The following is a 17,743-nucleotide window of genomic DNA, read 5'->3' on the forward strand; positions in this document are numbered from 1 at the left end:
GGCAGTACAGATGCATTTTTGCTTTGCTTTCTGCTGCTGTTTTTAAATTGTTTTGCTTGTCTGCTTGAACTGCTGAATCCTCCATGAATAGTTACAACATTTCTGCTTGATGTGTGGAAGCTTGAAATTGGAGCAGTTAAAACAAGCTTCTTGTTACTATTTTCTTTTCTTTTCTAAAACAAAAATAAAATAAAATCAGAACTGGCAGCATGCTGTAACGTGAAATAAAAGTCCAGGGGCAGGCAATTGCAAGCCAGATTCAATGCAGTTTTCTCAGCTAAGCCATTCCCTGAGCACTGCATTTTCAAAGTAATTGTGTGGAAATTCTGGCCAAAGGTTGCATCTGCCTTTTTTTTTTTCATTTAATTTGCGCTTATTTGAGGTGTGGGGTTGTCGTGGCGCTCTCTGTTAGATATTTATGGATTGAGATTTCAGGCCGTTGAGGGGGAGTTCATCATTTTACAGTCTTCTTGCATTTGGCTAAAATAAATATTCTGAGGCTTAAAAAGTATTTCCATGTCTTCAGAGTATGATCCTCGTGCATTGTCCTATTGAGTTTTGCCTCTTTTCCATTAGGGAAATGCGGTACAGGGTGAGCAAATTGGTCTCCCCATGGCCACCCAGGGGAATCCCAGCCTCCCAAATTAGCACCTGAATTTCTCGGTAGTTTTTAACTTTGTGGACCAATTCTGGACACGCAGTGTTGCTCAGTGTTTCTTTCTCATGGTGTTGCAGGGACTCCAGAATGCAGGCGTGCATGGTCCGTGCAATGAAATTGGTGCTTCTCCTGCCTTTTGCAACATTTAGGATATTTCACCTTTGCTTTTGGGGTGGTTTTGGCATTTTAAATGACTCCCCAGAGGTACCTGCTGGATGCTGTGAATCTGCAGGGGTGTCCCCGTGTGGGAACACATTGAAGTCTGCAGTCCGTATTGGGGGGGGTTAATGCAATACTGTTCCTAGCTGGGTGCTTATAATTGAGGAGTTGAAAGAGTTTGCAGCCCTTGGTTTGGTTGCATCATGGTTCATCAGAGGCTTCATTCAGCAAAGTACCCAAGTGCATACAGACTCAGGGTCACTGGGCCAGGCTAAAAGTCTGTTGAAGCAAATTCAGTATTCTAAGGAAAGAATGGAAATAAATAGGTAAATAACCCCTTCTCTCCCCCACAAAAAAAAAAAAAAAAAACCACCCATCCAAAAAACCTCAATCACAAATTATGTGGACCAGTCCTCTCAGAACATGCAATTGGAAATTTAGCCAAGCTGAAGCCATGTCCTGGCCACCCATCCTCCCATATTACTAACCCGGAGCTTGTCAGCACACTGAAAAGCCGAGAAAAGCCTCCCAGATTTCATGAAAGCTGTGATTTCATGAAAGCTGTATCTTGTTAGTAACAAGTGAAATTCCTGGGGGACAGGTAAGCCCAGGCTAATTTCTTGTGTTATATAGCCTCATATATAAAGCACAGGAAAGGAGTGTCTGGGACAGCTGATTTAAGAGGAACTGCAGGAAGAGAAGAGTGGGAAAATCTCTAGCAATGAACCCCTATGCATTTGGATTAAACACCATTTAATGCCCCGGATTTGTGTCAACCTGACACACTGATCCAAGACTTTATTTATGGCTGGTACAGGGCTGAATCGTCTCACATGAGTGCTGCTGTGGTTGAGATGTGTGAGAAGCAATGGAAAATCACCTGTTTGTGCTGTTTGGATGTGGAGCTTGTCCTCAAGCACCAGGAGATGCATCCTTAGGACTAATCTGAGCAGTGCATCAAGTGGGCTTCTTGTTTTGTACAATATTCATGATTTTCACCTTGCTCCATTGCTGACTTTCCGCTCTTGCAAATGCAGGATGGGCGCATGGTGTTTTAACAGCTTAGGATAATCTGGTTAAGGGATGCAGAATATGTTGTAGTTACAGTCTGCTGACTTGAAAACATGAATCGTAGCTCCTGTTCGAGTTTCTGTAATGCTTTGGCTCAGAGGAGCGGCTTGCTAATAGCAGTGGCTGTTTGAATGTGCTGCTGTGTCGGGTGGACAGGCCCTGCGGTGCTTTTGGGCTTGACCAGGGTTTCAGGTAGAGCAGCTCCTGGGAAATCTACAAAAGCTGAGCCGGGTGGGAGGCAGAATAGGGCTAAACCATGGAAAAAATCTGCTGTAAAGCTGCTGCCATAAAGCTGGTGCCAAAGGCATAGACATAATGAGTGTTTCTCTGGTGACTATTACCAATCAAAAACCAAATGCTTGCTTAAAGCTTATTTAAGTGATGTATCATTTCTCTGTAATATAGCCCAGTCCAACCTCATGTCACTCCTTCTTTGGGGATGATGAAGCTATGGAGGACCTTGGGATAGTTTCAGGGGGTTTAAAGTTGGGAAATGAAGCTAACAAAAAAACCACCAGCAAACCTCAAACCCCCAAACATTCAAACCCTCACTTCAGTGTTCTCCTTGTAGGGCAGATTTGGGTACCTTGGCCAAAGTCAGACCTTGGGAATGAAGCTGAGAGAAGTCATCTGGGCAGCGGCAACAGCAATTCCTGGCACTGACTCGTTGACCCTTGCAGTTGGGCTGTCAGGAAGAAACAGGAAGAAGGGGAGCCTCTCCTGGGGGCTGGAAGATGAATGTGCGGAGGACCCATCTGGGCTCCCATCTCCCTCCTGCCCCAAAAGCTTTGAGCCCACAGAGGAGTTGCAACTCTGCTCACTGCTTCCTCCCCTTTTCTGAAGGCAGGACCTGCTTGCGTGCCCTCCTGCTCTGGAAAGCGATGGTTAACCATGCTGTTGTGCTTGCGGTTTCTTGTTCATTCATGGCTCTGATACTCCCGGTTGATAAATGAGCAGAAATATTTATATTCCAATTGCTAGTAATTCCTACCAATGCTGTCTCAGTCCACGTGGGCCGTATCTGCCATGTTGCAGCAGCATCTTTACTGTCCTGATGGTGCTGGAGTAGGTATTTGCCTGTCCAGTGCAAGTTGCATGATAAGACACTGTGTAAGGCTACATCAGACCACCTACTTGGGCTAAATTTCTGCAGTGAGGAGGAACCTGCATCCCCCTTCAAAGGATCAGCTGGGAGGTGAACCCCTTTCAAAGTGATCAGTGGTCTCCAGTATTAATGCGTCTTCTCCCTTTTTGTCTTCACAGCCACCCAGATTGATCCCAGCGAACTACAGGAACTTTTTCAGGAGACTTCAGCCAACGTCTTCCGAATTAACTCCAATGGTGCGTATAATGAAAGGTTTCCTAGTCAACTGTGTGCTGTGCTGTCCTGCTGATGACTCGTGTGCGTGTACACGGTATAGGGCAACTCCTGTTGTCAGGGAGCAAATATTAATGCAGTTTTTCTGCTGCTGCATCTCACGAGCACCAGCACATGTCCAATACACAGTTCTTTATAAGATGTAAAAATATTCCACCATATGTTCCATTAAACAGGCACAGATATATTCCAATCCTTGCTGAGACCACATCCTTTTCTATTTTTAATTGTGTCATCTGTTACAATAGGGAGTTAGAGCGCAGAAAGGTGGAACAAGCCAGACTCATTTTCTAATGTGTTGCAGCACTGCTGCGTTCAGAGCCTGTCATATGAGCTTGCAAAACATCTATCTCCCTTATAAAAACACCAACATCAAAACTCTTCTGTTATTCTTCATTCTGTAGATTGAGCGTGGATGCTATTTGTGCTCATGTCTCCCTGGACCCTAGAGATGCAGAGTGCTTCCCTCCTTTGGAGACATGCTCTGGCTCATCAGTTTTGTTGTGTTGGGCTGGAAGGATGTATTTTGCAGATAGATATAAACTAACATTGCTGAATGGTAGTTAATGTCATGGTATCCCAGTTCTAAAATTCACTAGTGTCAGACAGGGATCTAAAATGATCTGGTGCTGATTTTATGGTGGACCTTGAAATTGCTTCTGAATCACCTTGACCATTTCACTCTCTGGTCTGTTCTGTGTCTATGGGGACTGGGTGACAGAGAAAAGAAAGGATCTTAGTGCCTCCTTATTTCTGTAATTATTTCTCCATGTGTCCCGGGGTAAGGCCCCAGTCCTTTTAGCAAGGAATCCTTGCTAGAAGAAGGATGGGAAGTAAAACTGAAACAGTCGTCTTCTTTAGAGGAACTGTGTATGCTCCATCTGCCAGGAAAATCCAAGCACCAATTTTTCAATGACTACAAGGGATTGGTAGGCTTGAGTTTACTTTTGACAGTCATCACCTTGAGTTCAGGACCTCCTGCAACGTGGATGTATGTCGTGGCTTAGCCTCAGTTGGCAACCAAGCACTACACAGCCGCTCGCTCACCCTCCCCCCCGGTGGGATGGGGGAGAGAACCTGAAGAGCAAAAGTAAGAAAACTCATGGGTTGAGGTAAAGACAGTTTAATAATTGAAATAGACTAAACCAAAACAATTATTAATCATAATAATACTCAGGAAAACAACGAGAGAGAGAGAGAAACAAAACCCAGGAAAAACAAGTGATGCAACCACTCACCACCTACCGACAGATGCCCAGCCCATCCCCAAGCAGCGATCACTGCTCCCCAGCCAACTCCCCCCAGTTTCTATACTGAGCATGACGTCTTATGGTATGGAATAGCCCTTTGGCCAGTTTGGCTGTCTTGGCTGTGCCCCCTCCCAGCTTCTTGTGCACCGGGCAGAGCATGGGAAGCTGAAAAGTCCTTGACTTCTGTAAGCACTGCTTAGCAACAACTAAAGCATCAGTGTGTTATCAACATTATTCTCATACTAAATCCAAAACACAGCACTATACCAGCTACCAGAAAGAAAATTATCTCTATGTCAGCCAAAACCAGGACATGCAGCTCAGGATACCATTCACCTCCTTTGCAGCAAGGGCACGTTGCTGGCTCGCGTTCAGCTTGGTGTCCACCAGCACCCCCAGGCCCTTTTTCCTGAGCTTTTCCTTGAGAAAACTCCAGTGCTGTGACCTGGGCTTGTGGCCACTCTGGCAGCATGAACCTCCCAGCTGTGATCGCTGGTACTTTGCTTACAGATGAGTGTATAACCATATTATAACACACAGAAATACCTGTATTATCATCAATCTTGGTTACTCCAGCACTAATAGTTTTACCTTGACAATGGTAGTGATGAATGGTAGTAGCACTTCTGCTACCAAACCAAGGGTTCAGTGTGACATTTTACAACCTGCTCGCGAGTCTGTGTGTGCTATTAATAGCCAAACTAGCCAGGTTAGGCCTGACTTGATATACCCGTGTGCTGTAGTCACAACTCCTGCTGTAGTGGAGTTTATCCTGAGAAATCCTGAAGATAGTGGTGCATCTTTTTTGAAATGCCACGATCCAATTTCTATTTTTATTCTTTGTTAGAATTGCATTAATCCATTCAATTAGGTTTTGAGCACTTTCTGGTGGTCTTTGTTTCTCCTCTTGAGATGGTACAGAGTGCGTGACGCTGTGCTTTCTGTTAAGAGTTGCCTGTGTTGAGTGCTCTGTGAAGCAAGTAATGACAGTGCCTGTACTTAAAATTATTTTGCAAAATTGGAGAGGGTACAGAGAAGAGTTATGACAACTGTTTGAAGTCTGCAAATCAGACTTTAAAATGCATGCTATCTAAACTTCTGTTTGAGACATCTAAGAGGACTTGATCATGGTGTCTAAGTACCTCTCTGGGAAGAAAGACATCAAATAGATAACATAGGGCTCATTAATCTAACATTCTTGCACATAACGAGATCAGGAGATAGGAGTCAAAGCTAGACAAATTCAATCTTTCTGTATGAGGATAACTAGCCATTAGAACTGCTTATTGAGGGGATGTGATGGATTTGTCATTGCTTCAAACCTTTAAATCAAGATCTTAATGTATTTTTATAAGATATACTTTAGTCCAGCTACAGTCTTGATGTAGGAGTGATGGGACAAAATTTTATGGTAGGAAATCAGATTGGATAATCAGAATTGCTCTCTTTGGCCTTTAAAATCTATGAATCTATGAATTTATAATGCTTTTTAAAGTGCTTTTAGGTGGAAGAAATGCCCATAAGATACTCTACTGTTGTTGCTCTGTTCACCGCCCATATTACTTTTTGTCTGCTACAGTCAGTTTCGTTCAGTTTGTGTGTGGCTTTTTCATAGCCTTTTCCCCAAAAGTGGGTACAGCTTTTCAAGCGAGGGTTGCTGACTGTATGGCTAAAATTTTGCAGAGCTAGTCCACGTTAGGTAAAGAACTTTTCAGGATTATAAAATGGGAAAGGATGCCCATGATCTCTTCTGCCCTGTACAGCTGTACCATATGGTCTCTTCAGGAAACCCAGCAAGCTCCATCTCAGAGCATGTAGCAGAAGTCACTGCTGCTGTTTGTGTACCACCATGCAAGCGGCTGAGCAAGGAACGAGTGGCTGCATTGCAGATGTTCACCAGATGATGGTTTGTACTCCTGTTGCGCTGGGCATGGTGTGTTGAACGTCCTTCAGCGTTGCATAAATCCAATCACAGCTCCCCTTTTCCCTCTTTTCCTGCCTTACCCCAGCCCCTTTGGGGTTTTCCAGGTTCCCTATTGCATTTGGAGGCCAAACTGTGCACCTGAAATGCTCTTTTCCCCCTTGGGATGCTAAAGGTGTCATGAGCTCCCCATGCTGTGCCTTTGTTGTTTGAATCCCCAAAATGCCAGGTTGTGAGCAGTCTCAGCTATATTTTTTCTGTCTTTGGAGAATGACTATTTTTAACGAAACAAGCAGTCAACTTTGTACTGGGATTTCAAAGCATCATTGATTTTTATTGAATAACACTACAAAAGTAATAAACATTGCATACTTTGTCCCTCTTTGCTCTCCTTACTCTTTTTGCAGGAGTCTAAGCCTTTGGGGTGACTTAAATTCTTCTTGGGCTGTTCAGGACTTGCCTCCTGATGCAGGGATATCTTTGTAGGTCTGAGCTGATCTTGGCTGATTTCATGTATAAATGCCTCCTGCTCCCTTTTTTCTGCTACAAAAATGGAAATCTTCCTCATATGTTGAATAAAAATCTTAGCCAGGACAGTTGGTTCTGTTTATGTGCTACTGGATCACTCTCTGGCCAGGTCATGGACTTACAGACTTTTCTTTTATCCCATCTCTTACACAAGTGTCAAGGGGTAGAGGGAGCTTTTTCCTATTCTTTGCATCTGCTTTCTTTCTCTCTAATCCTTTGGGGGCTGTCCTGTTGAGCATAGGGCAGTTTGATAGTGCTGTGACTTATGTGAGTTTTATGGGTTTTTTGTTTAGTTGTTGTTTCCTTTTGGGGGAAAAAAAACCCACAAAAATAAGCTGAAGTACTGGCTGAATTTGTCTTATTGATGGCTTTTTTTTCTACTTACTTTTATGAAGGTTTTGCATTTCTTTTGAAGTACGGCTTTTAGCTGCCTCTCAGTAAATGCCTTATAAATAAGTAAAATAAATAACACTCGTAAAAAGGGGTTGGTTTGGTGCATCACGTCTAGAGGGCTGATCAGTGGAGGATATACTGGAGGAATCAGACCTGTTCTGGCCAGATGGAGAACCTGAGTGCTCTAATGGGTCTCTTCCCTCTCTAATTCCTGTTACTTGCTCATTAATGACTCCCCGTGACAGGTTGGTGCCATGCGCAATCCCATTACCTTGATCTGAGAGGCTGAGCAAAGGATTTTTCAGCATCCCCCAGGTGTGATAAAGTCTCCATTGCCATCTCAGGATGGTTTCTTATCCCCCATTGATTTTAGGGATTGCAATGGCATAGACAACTGGTGCCAAACTCTCAGTTTATGTAAATCAATGCAGCTCCAACAGCAGCTATCTCTTCTGAATGTGCCTCATCCTGGAGGACTAGCGTATGCCTTTTAAAAATTAAGTGTACAAGGCTTTTAAAGAAAGATGTCTGTTTTAACACTGGCTTCACAGCATTTCTCCAGCACAGCTTGATGTGTTGCTCCTTTGATAGAGTTACTGCTCGCATGGTCAGAATGGGTAAATTGAGAGGGATTTTCCATATCCAGCACAGGAACCACACAGATTTTGATAGAGTGATTTTTGGCCAAATCAAGTTAGATCCATCCCAAAATAGCTCAGTCCCCCCGAGATCCAGGAGACTCAAGTTTGAGTCTCAGTTCTGCTATTTCCCAGGTAAGAGCCATATCAAATGCCAACCTTTGGCTCTTCCAGAGTGTGTATCTTGTCCTTCTGGGATAACTGACCTTTATGTAAGTGAGTAAATATTATGCTCGAATTAAAATATTAGATAAAATTTTAGGATAGGGACTTAAATCTGAGTCATTTTCTCACATGACTGACAAGCATTTTGCTCTCTCTTGCATTTCTGTCTCAGGTTCTTTTGCATATATGTGTCTTTTCCAAAATATTTAACAAATGTGAAAGCTCTTGGATGTGCCTCAATGTGAAATGGCGTGTATGTGAAGTCTTGAACAGTTTTGTGCAATAGGAAAACTGCTTCCTACTCTGTTCTTCTCCAAAGCAGGCAGTAGCAAAGGTCTGCACTGTTTTTGCAGGGAGCTGCCTGCGTATCAGATCTGTCTTCCCTCAAGCTCATCTTCACTTGTAGGAAGATGCTGGCAGAGTAGCTTTCACTTTGAATTGTCCTGATCTTGCAGCTCAGGTTAGAAAGGTGCCTGGATGCTGTAGCTGCTCTTTATCCTTCTGGAGTTGCGCACATGACATTAACACATTCTTAGAAATTCAATGTACACGCAAGTGCTTTCTCTTCCTTCACTTGCTGTCCGTTCTCCAGGAACCACAGTCTGCTTTGTCCTGAAGGGTCGATGGGCCCAGAAGTATTTTTAGATTGTGCAAAACTTTGTCTTTGAAACGGACTGTATATAGGTTGCATGGGAGATTGATTTGTTAGGATTGCAGGGGGCGGGGAAGAGAGGGAATTATAATATCTGTGAGATCTCTGCAGGATCAATGCTGTTCTCCTAGAGAAGCAAATGGTTATTAGTGAAAACTCTCAATTTATTCTTTAAAACATTGTGCATCCAGCAAAGGATAATAATTATTAGCTCAGTTACAGACAATTCCTTGAGGCTTTATCTTACTGAATTGCCAGACTCTACACTAAAATGTGGTATCGAGATCTAGCAAGTGGGGTGAAAATATATGGTGGTATTCAGACTTGTTTTGAATACTCATGTTGTCCAGGCACATTAGTTCCTTTTTACACTGTTTGGTGACTTTTGTTGTCAACCCAGAGAAGCCCAGAAGAGAAGAGAGGATTTTGGTTGTCAGTGGAAAAATATTAAAGTGACTTGTTCAAAGTTACAGGCCAAGTCCAAGTGTGCAGAGTCATTAAAATAGAAGATTTCTTAAGTTCCTGTGGGAATAATTGAGCCATATTTCTAATCTGTTCTTTTTTTCCTTCCTTAAATACTGAAGTGTGGCTGATAGCAAGTTATGAGTTTTTACAACTGGAAGCGTCCTGAGAAAATCCCACATGTAAATATTAAGAATGTCATTTATATAGCATCTTCCATCGTGGAAGATCTTGAAGTACTTTGCATACTTGATATGCTGAGTCCAAACGTAGTGACCTGCTGTTAATTTGAGAGTGAATTTGAGAAAGTGAGCATTCAAGGGTGTAAAAAGGCAACATTACTCCTAGATTTCTGCCACTTTTTTATACACACACACACACATTTCTTAAATCTGAAGTCACTGTGTATTGCAAAACAAACCACATTTCCAGCTTCCAGCTGCTCTTAGGGTAGAGTATTTTCCTCCCCTTATGGAAACACCCAAGAAGCTCTCACTCAAACACAGGAGATGACCACAGTGGAGCAGCCCATTTTATCTTAGCCAAAACATAGAAAATATTTGGAATATTAAAGTCTTCAACAATGAGATAGAAGATATCAGAATGCACAACAGTGTTCTGCCTCTTAGTTGCTGTTCAGAGCAATGAATAGTTATTATGCAATTTCTTGTCTCTTCATTGAGAGCATGTTTCCAGCTGGAGATGCTCCATGCGCAGTTCTGTGGGGCCTCAAGACATGGACCTCCTGAGGAGGATAAGCAGTGGTTTCCCACTCCCAGGAGTGCTGCCTGGATCTACTGGCAGAAAGCACAACTGCTTCTAGCCCTGGGAATTTCACACAGTTGCCGTAATGTAAAGAGTTAGAAAGTTTGGGGCTGGCAGAGACAGAGATCTGTGCAAGGTCCATGGGATGGAGCTTTTCTTGCTATTACAAACAGTCATGGCCCGTCATGTCATTGCACATGACAAGTGGATTCACAAGGGCCCCAATTTATCCATTTTGGGGTAACAGACATTGCCAGATGTTCTTCACTTTGTCTCATGAGTTACCTACCCAAACACTACTTCATGGTGTTGTTTTGAAAGAAAATAAGTTAAAAGACAAACAAATGAACGAAAATCCAATATTTTTTTTTTTTTCTCCGAGAAAGTATACTGCTTCTTTAACTCTTCTTTCTCTTCTGTTGACAGTGACCTCTCTGGAAAGAAGCCTTCGATCTCTGGGGACCTCAAATGATACTCAAGAGCTGCAGGATGGACTGTGAGTTTGCTTTGAATTGCTGCAGATCTCTCTTTCTCCCAGCCTTTTCATTTTTTTCCTCATCTATCCACACCCTTTCTTCTGTCCCTTTTTTACAGCTGGACTCATTTTTGTCGGGCTTACTTCATTTTGTTCCTTTCTGGCGGTGATTAATGATGGTAGGGCGTGTATTGATCACATAAAGCTTTGCTGGTGCTGGTTTCAGGTCGGGGGGAATGGTAGGGAGATAACAGAAAGTGATGGCCCACAGTGAAAGAGGGTTTTGTGTGGTTGTGTATGTGTTGTTATTTTTGGTTGGTTGTTTTTTGTTGTTGGGGTTTTTTTTATTTATTTTTGACATGAAGCCAGAGTAGGATGCTTGTGTAGCTTCCCCTCCACCCCCAGCCTTGCCAAAGACTATGAATCCAAGAGGAAAAAAAAGAGAGAAGGAGCAAAAATATATTTTATAGGCAGAAAAGTGTGTTGTGTTGAAACCTGCATCACAGCATCACACGGCAAAACACTGAGAAAATGAAACTTCGGTTTCACTTGCAATAGATACAGTTCATTAAACTCTCTCTTCTAGATATGTGTATACACAAACACGCACAGTTAGCTTTCATTGTACGCATGCTAATTAGAGAATTAAAATGGCTTTTCTAAATGTAGCACAATTTATTAAAGCTGCTTCCCTTAATGCAGCTTGCATGCAAAAATCAAGTACTTAGGATGTGGCTCTGATTTCATGTATATGACTGCAGTTCCTGCTGAGATTTGGCTGTGAACAAAGGGGAGAATTTAGTTTCTATTTCTTTATATTGGCTTTATGCACTGTAATTTCCCTGATGGACTTGACTGACCTTCTCAATGCAACATAAACTCTCAGATTCGTTTGGAGTCTCTCTCCTCTCTCCAATCCATTGCTTTCATCAGTGCATCAGATCTGCCCTAATTCACATATACTCTGTTTTGCAAACTTGAGGATTAAAAATAGTAATAGTAATAATAGTCAGAAGATTTGGAACTAAATTTAGGAGATTGGAGAGGATGTAAGAGTAAAAAGTCAGCCTGTGGAGACTGATGTAATCAGAAAAGATGTTTACATGTACAAAATTATTTGTAGCATAAACTACCCCAGTAACTACTGGAGATCCTTAACCCAGGAAAGCCTTTCTATCACCCAGAACAGCTATTGTGCGTGCACTCCTAAACTATTCTTTTTTTATTTAAGAATCAATTCCCTGACTCTTCAGAACACTTCAAAAACATGGCTAGATAATTTTCTTCTTTCCTGAGCAGTTACATAAATAGATGCGTAATGCACTAATTGCAATAATTATTTTTGATCTCAGAATTATCATTAATTGTCCAGATAGCTAAATGCAGCTTATTTTTATTTTAACCGTGCTTCCCTGCCCCTGTCGTCAGCCCCAGAATTCCTCCCAGCTGTCTCCTTCCACCCTCCTGGTTCATCCCCTCTCCCCATGCTCTAGCAGAAGGTCTGTCCTGATTTCTTCCATTATTTGGCTTGTTGCATCTCCAGACAGAACAAGTTGCAGGGTGCCAAGCAGAGGAGGACCAACAGCTGTCTTCCCCTCAATTCTCTCATTCTTTCATCCTGTCCTAACACTTGTGTGTCCTTCGCATTGCCCCTGATTTCATTGAAAGATGCAAGCAAACAGCCTTGAATGCTCTAGAAGCATCTCTGCCTGTCTCTCTTGAGAGCTGCACCAGCAAAAAGCAGTATGCCATGAATCACGAGAGCTGGCGGTGCTTCATATATCTCGATGTTCAGGAGCAAGCAGAGGGTCAGCTCTTCAGGTGAGACCTTTGGGGCAGCATTTTCTGCTTCCCCGGCTGCAAATCACAGCTTAATCTTCCTCCTTTGCCACTTGATCCCTTTCCTTCAAAGGCTGATGCATGTTTCTCCTTGAACATCCTCTAACTTTGAAGATGGTTGGGGAGCAACGAGTGAACATGTAGTAGGTTTATAGCCTTGGCTATTAGAAAAACGATAGTATTTGTGGGTATCTAAATAGTAAAATTGCTACACTTTCTACTTTCATACTAACTAGGTGACCATCACTCTGCCTAAGATGAGACTGTTAGGCAGGTGAGGGGAGGCAGAATACTTGAGAATAGGGGTTTATGGTGAATAGTGGTCTTGCCACATCATAGGACATTTAGCTACCATAGTCTGGATGCTGCAAAAGTATTTGCTTACCTAGCTGCAGGGTCCTGCTACCTAGGAAAAAAATAACAGAACAGAAAAAAAATAAAATTGCCTGACTCCTTTTCATATTCATGCAGACTTTTTGCATCTTATGCACAGGACTTATAAGGTCATCAGATGAGGGCAGGCTTCTTGCTGTCAAATTGGGCTATTCCCTTTTCTGAAATGGTTTCTCTCCCTTTGATAGCAGAGTCGTTCAGAATAAGGGCTGTATCTGTGGCAGGTGAATTTGGGAGAGTTTATCCCAAATGGAGTGCCAGCTCTAGTCAGTGAGACAGACTTGGCTGTGGGTGTGTGAGTAGGGTATATATGAGGACCAACAGTGAATAATCTTGGTCAAAGATCTTCCCAGAGCCATCACAAATACTTGTGTGCTATGTGCTTGGAACTGTAAGTCCTGGCAAGTGAAATGTAAATGCCCATGAGAAGCTCTAGATGGAGTCGGCTGAATGCAACTGACCCTGGATTAACTGGGAAGGGAATGGGAGCAAAAGGAAAAAAGGTGAATGGAGCTGGGGTGAGGAGCTAGGGCCAGCAGGCAACACTGACAGCTTTCTCCAGTGATGCTTGGCTACAAACAGCTTGTTAAGTACTGATATGTTGCAAGAAAAATGGAATTTTTTTTTTTCCTGACCTTTGGTTTAATAACCCAAGCTCCCAAGGAATTTATCTGCCTCCTTAGCCAGAGGATTTGGGATGAGGGGTTTCTCCGACATTAAGGACTGAAGGTAACTAGCTTTTAATTTAGGCAAATAAATTTAAATGCCTAGATAAATCACTGTCTATAAGAGACAGTGAAAACGAGTCTTGTGAGTCAGTATGTCTAGTTTGTCTCCCAATACCCTCAAAAAAAGAGTCTGGAAAGGAACGCATTCCTGTAACCTGAGCAATGCTCTCTGAGAAGCATGACATGCTTCCCTGTATCAGTCTTGCCCATGTTTGTTCATCACTGACCCAACACATCAGGGGTGAAGGATGCCTTTGGCCAGCTAAACACAGAGGCTTGTGTCCAGAGGCATCCCCTTTTAATGTTACCGTGAGGATAAAGCATCCCTGTGTACCACCAGATTTATTTTTCCTGAGAAAAAAATTTAATCAGAAAAAATGTAAAGCTAGGGTTGGGTTTTTTTTTGGGAGGGGGGGGGCAAGTCTTGTATTTTTTGACAACTTCACTCACTTTTATTGTGACCTAAAGAAAAGAAAGGTGGTCGTGCAGGTTGCAATCAGCGTTTGATGGCTACCTCGAAGTCATGAGACTGAGCATTTAGCAGCATGAAGGGTCCTTGATGCCCTTTCTGTGGAGGCTGGTTGACCACAGCAGCAATCCGTGCTCTCCAAACCAGGCTTCCTGCATTGCTCACCCCAGTGGGGAGTATATCTCCTCATTGGACATTTGGCCTTAGCTCATCGCAGGTGCAAGGTCAAGAACAATATTGCATTGAGTTACAGTCATAGCTTACTACCCTTTGTGTGTCTGGGATGTAGCCCATGAGTCTTCATTCTGTGGCATTTTTGGATCCTTTACCAGTCACTAGCAGGACAATTTGCCTGCTTAGGGAGGAGTTATAAGGGTATTTTCGGGGCTTTTAGCACTGATGAGATTTTTGAGTGTGTCCATACTGCAAAATGTTTTGATTTCTCCTGATTTGAGGAAAAGTTCAAATTTTGGCTTTGACCTCCCTTCTCCCATTGACATTACTTTTTAAAAAATGTTCACGTTATAGAAATATGTAGGGATTTTTTTTTTCCTCAGCTGAGAGAGGGCTCAGCTCTACATCTGTACAGTGTGTGCAAATAAATCTCCTTTTCTGATAGAAGTGATATGGTGATAGTCAGTGCTCTCTATCATAACACCCTTCCATTCCCTTGGAAAAATCAGACATCTGGACACTACAAGATCACCACCAGAGAACCCACAAGGACGCAGAACCTCCTATCTTTGAATGCTAGTTAAGATGGTCCATGGCAAAAAATTCCTGTGGCCATAGCCAGAGTGTCACCTCTGAGCAGTATTAGTGAATATATATATATTTTATCTATCTATCTATCTATCTATGAAGCGATCACTGTCTGTGAAACACTGACAAAGTGCATGCTTTTTGACATATAATACTTTAATGATTTTATCAGGGCTATGCAGCAGAACTAATTACGTTGCAGGACTGCAAAGGAGTTTTGAAGCATTTTCCAAACAGAAAACTTAGTTTGAGATCTGAGCTGCTTCGGGAGAGACAAAGGCAACAGTCCTGGAAGAGGCCAAAAGTGCAGCTTTTGGATTGCTGCTTGTATCTGGCTTTTGGACAAACAGTAAAGTCACAGGGCACTTGTTTTCCCCGGACATGCAAATTGTGCCAAAATGCATATATGGTTTGCCATATTCTTGGCTGGGATTAGAAGGAACTCCATCTTCCTCACTCTTCCCTGGGCAATTTGCCATATCACTAGAGAATTTTTTGGAGGGGAGTAAAATCACTTCATCAGTTTATTTTGCCATCACACAACCCTGAAATCAAGTGATACCTATGGCGAAGCACCACCAGTGCGACATACGCAGGGTGCCCTGTTTGGGGTGCTCTTGGGAAGAGCAGCATCCCTGTCCAAGCTTGAAGAATGGCAGCGAGTGCTTCAGTCCACTCAGGCTCAATCGGAGGTGGTTTGCTGGATTTGTAGAAGCACTTTTGAAGCATGTGGGCATTCAGGACATAGTCATTAAGTCTATGACAGATTGGACCCAGCCATGGTGCTTGTTTGACACAGGTTGTTCATATCACCTTTGTTATGGTGGGTAAAGGTAGGTGTCTACGTGAGCTTGGTCTATGGTGTCTGTCAAGCTTCAGTTCATCCTGATAAGACAGATGACTCTTGAGGCTATTGAGATGCCCCAGGGTGTCTGAGACATACATGTGGCAGTTTTGGCACAGGACTTGCTGTTCATTCACTTCTGAAACAACAGCTGTAGGCTTGGTGGCACCCTAGGACAGCTGAAGTGACACTAGGTGTCCTGCTGAATCAAATGGGATAATTACCACTGGTAGTTTAGCTTTAGACTGAATGATTAAGACAACTCAGTTTCTTCCCACCTAAGTGGTATTACAGTAAGAAGCAGAAGTAACCCTTGGCTTTTTTGTGAGTTGTGGGGTCATTGCTACCTTAGCTGGACTGAAATGACCTTTGGACATGCCCAGCTTCCTCTGCATGTGCTCCAGGGATGCTGAATGGTTGTCCTCATGGCTAGGAGCCTCACCAACCTGCTGGGGAGGTGGATGAATCCATGCCCCTCAGCTTTTCTAAATTGACACAATACAATAAAGGCTTTTTTTCTCAGTTTGTTTATCGTTTATGTGTATTGATTCCTTTTCCCTTTCCTATCTTACCCTTATGCTTGATAAGTTGGATGTATAGCTTAACAATTTTTTTTTTTTTTTTTTTAAAAAGCTTCTGTTAAAAAGGTTTTAATTCCTCTGGAATGCAGATTCATTTGGAACAGAAAGATATTTTAAAGTTGTAATTTACTGAAAGAAGATTTTTGAAAGTAAATCAGACAGAAGCTTTTAAGTGTCAGCATGTTTAATTAAGGGTAGGATTTAATAATATTTTATATGGTTTTGTTATACTGCTTGTATAAGCTTAAAAAAAAAAAAAAAGATTTCCATAAATATTTTGAAATGTCATTTTGATTCCGTTAATATGTTAAACCCTTCAAAGTAATACCTTCCCTGTTCAACTCAAAGTGATCGGATTAACTTTATCTATTCTCCATTTATCGCTGCTGGCATCTATTTCTGACATGAAAAACCTTCTAGGTTTGGCAGTGAAAATGGGTTGCCAGATTGCAACATTTGCATTTAACTGTATAATACACTTGCTGCATTAATAACTGTATTTATGTGACAGATCTCACCCTTAAGAAGCCCAGAGCTCCAGATATATGACATCTCTGTGATAAATTACCAAAGCTGGTGATGAACTGCAGAACTCTCCAATGATTATAAATTCATCTGCTTTTGACCACCTTCCCTGCTTAGAGAGGTCCTTGGAGTATCCCTCCACATGCCTGAACAGTTTCTAATGGTCACTACAAATCAATCTGTCAGAGAAGTTTTTCTTTTCAGTGTTTTCCTCCCAGTTGCCCTCACCAGAGGTCTGAGATGGCCAGAAACCTTAGCCAAAGCAGTAGCATCTTCCCACGTTAAGATATCAGCCGTGGGAAATAGGCTGTTAATTTTAGGCCATGAAATGATGGAGCAATGATTAGTTATTTGTGGCAAATGATGGATCCTCCAGAAGATGCAAGCACGGGGACAAGGAAAGATGTCATCTGGGGGATAACCAACTATCTCCTCTTGAAGGTCTCTTACTGCTGCTGCTTCTTATGTCGCTTTTTCATGCTTTCATGTCTGAGCTCGCAATTTCTGTCATGGTGAGTCAAGGAAACAAGACCATGGGAGCCCACTCACTGCTGGTCTCTCTGAAGGTGAAAACTGGGTTGCATGGGAGCCCCAGCTTTCCCACATATCCTTGTTCCCATCTCCAGTTTGCAGATTTGCCCGTCAGCTTTAGGTCCAACTGGTTAAACAACATGGCTGTAACATCTTCAGGGGAGGTGAGGAACAGGAGTAGTTGGTTACCACAGCGTGAACTCAGGTCCTTGCATGCCCACTCCAAGGAAAGAGGGTCTGCAGTAACAGCCCACGATCGTTATGCCATTCAGAGCACAGACCTGGGTAAACAGGGATATGACTCTTGTCTTCTGCCAGCGACTAGATATTATAAAAATAAGCCTTCTCCCCACCCCATGCACCCCTTTTAATTTGGTGCCTCAGGTGAAAAGTGTGCGGTCCCATTTTGGAAGCCATCTGCATCCTCCAGCAAGCACTCTATTTGTAGCAAGAAAATATTACACTAGCAGAAGTGTAGCTGGATATTGCCATGTGTAAAAATACTGTCATGCTTGGTCTTTTAATAAATTTATTCTGAGATGTTTATCTGGGAAAT

At 42.6% G+C, this 17,743-nt stretch overlaps 1 protein-coding gene across 1 annotated transcript in view; it reads left to right on the plus strand.

Moving 5' to 3' along the window:
- TSNARE1 (t-SNARE domain containing 1) overlaps positions 1–17,743 on the plus strand; it is a gene marked incomplete at its 5' end in the record, with an annotated part of 395,143 nt that overhangs the window by 61,420 nt on the left and 315,980 nt on the right. The window contains 3 exons of the mRNA XM_082315677.1: positions 3,152–3,290; positions 10,467–10,536; positions 12,184–12,336. Coding sequence (XP_082171803.1) covers positions 3,152–3,290; positions 10,467–10,536; positions 12,184–12,336 — 362 coding nt within the window. The remainder of the gene's footprint in view (positions 1–3,151; positions 3,291–10,466; positions 10,537–12,183; positions 12,337–17,743) is intronic.

Source organism: Platalea leucorodia (genome assembly GCF_965183815.1).
Source record: "Platalea leucorodia genome assembly, chromosome: 1".
Classification (NCBI taxonomy): domain Eukaryota; kingdom Metazoa; phylum Chordata; class Aves; order Pelecaniformes; family Threskiornithidae; genus Platalea; species Platalea leucorodia.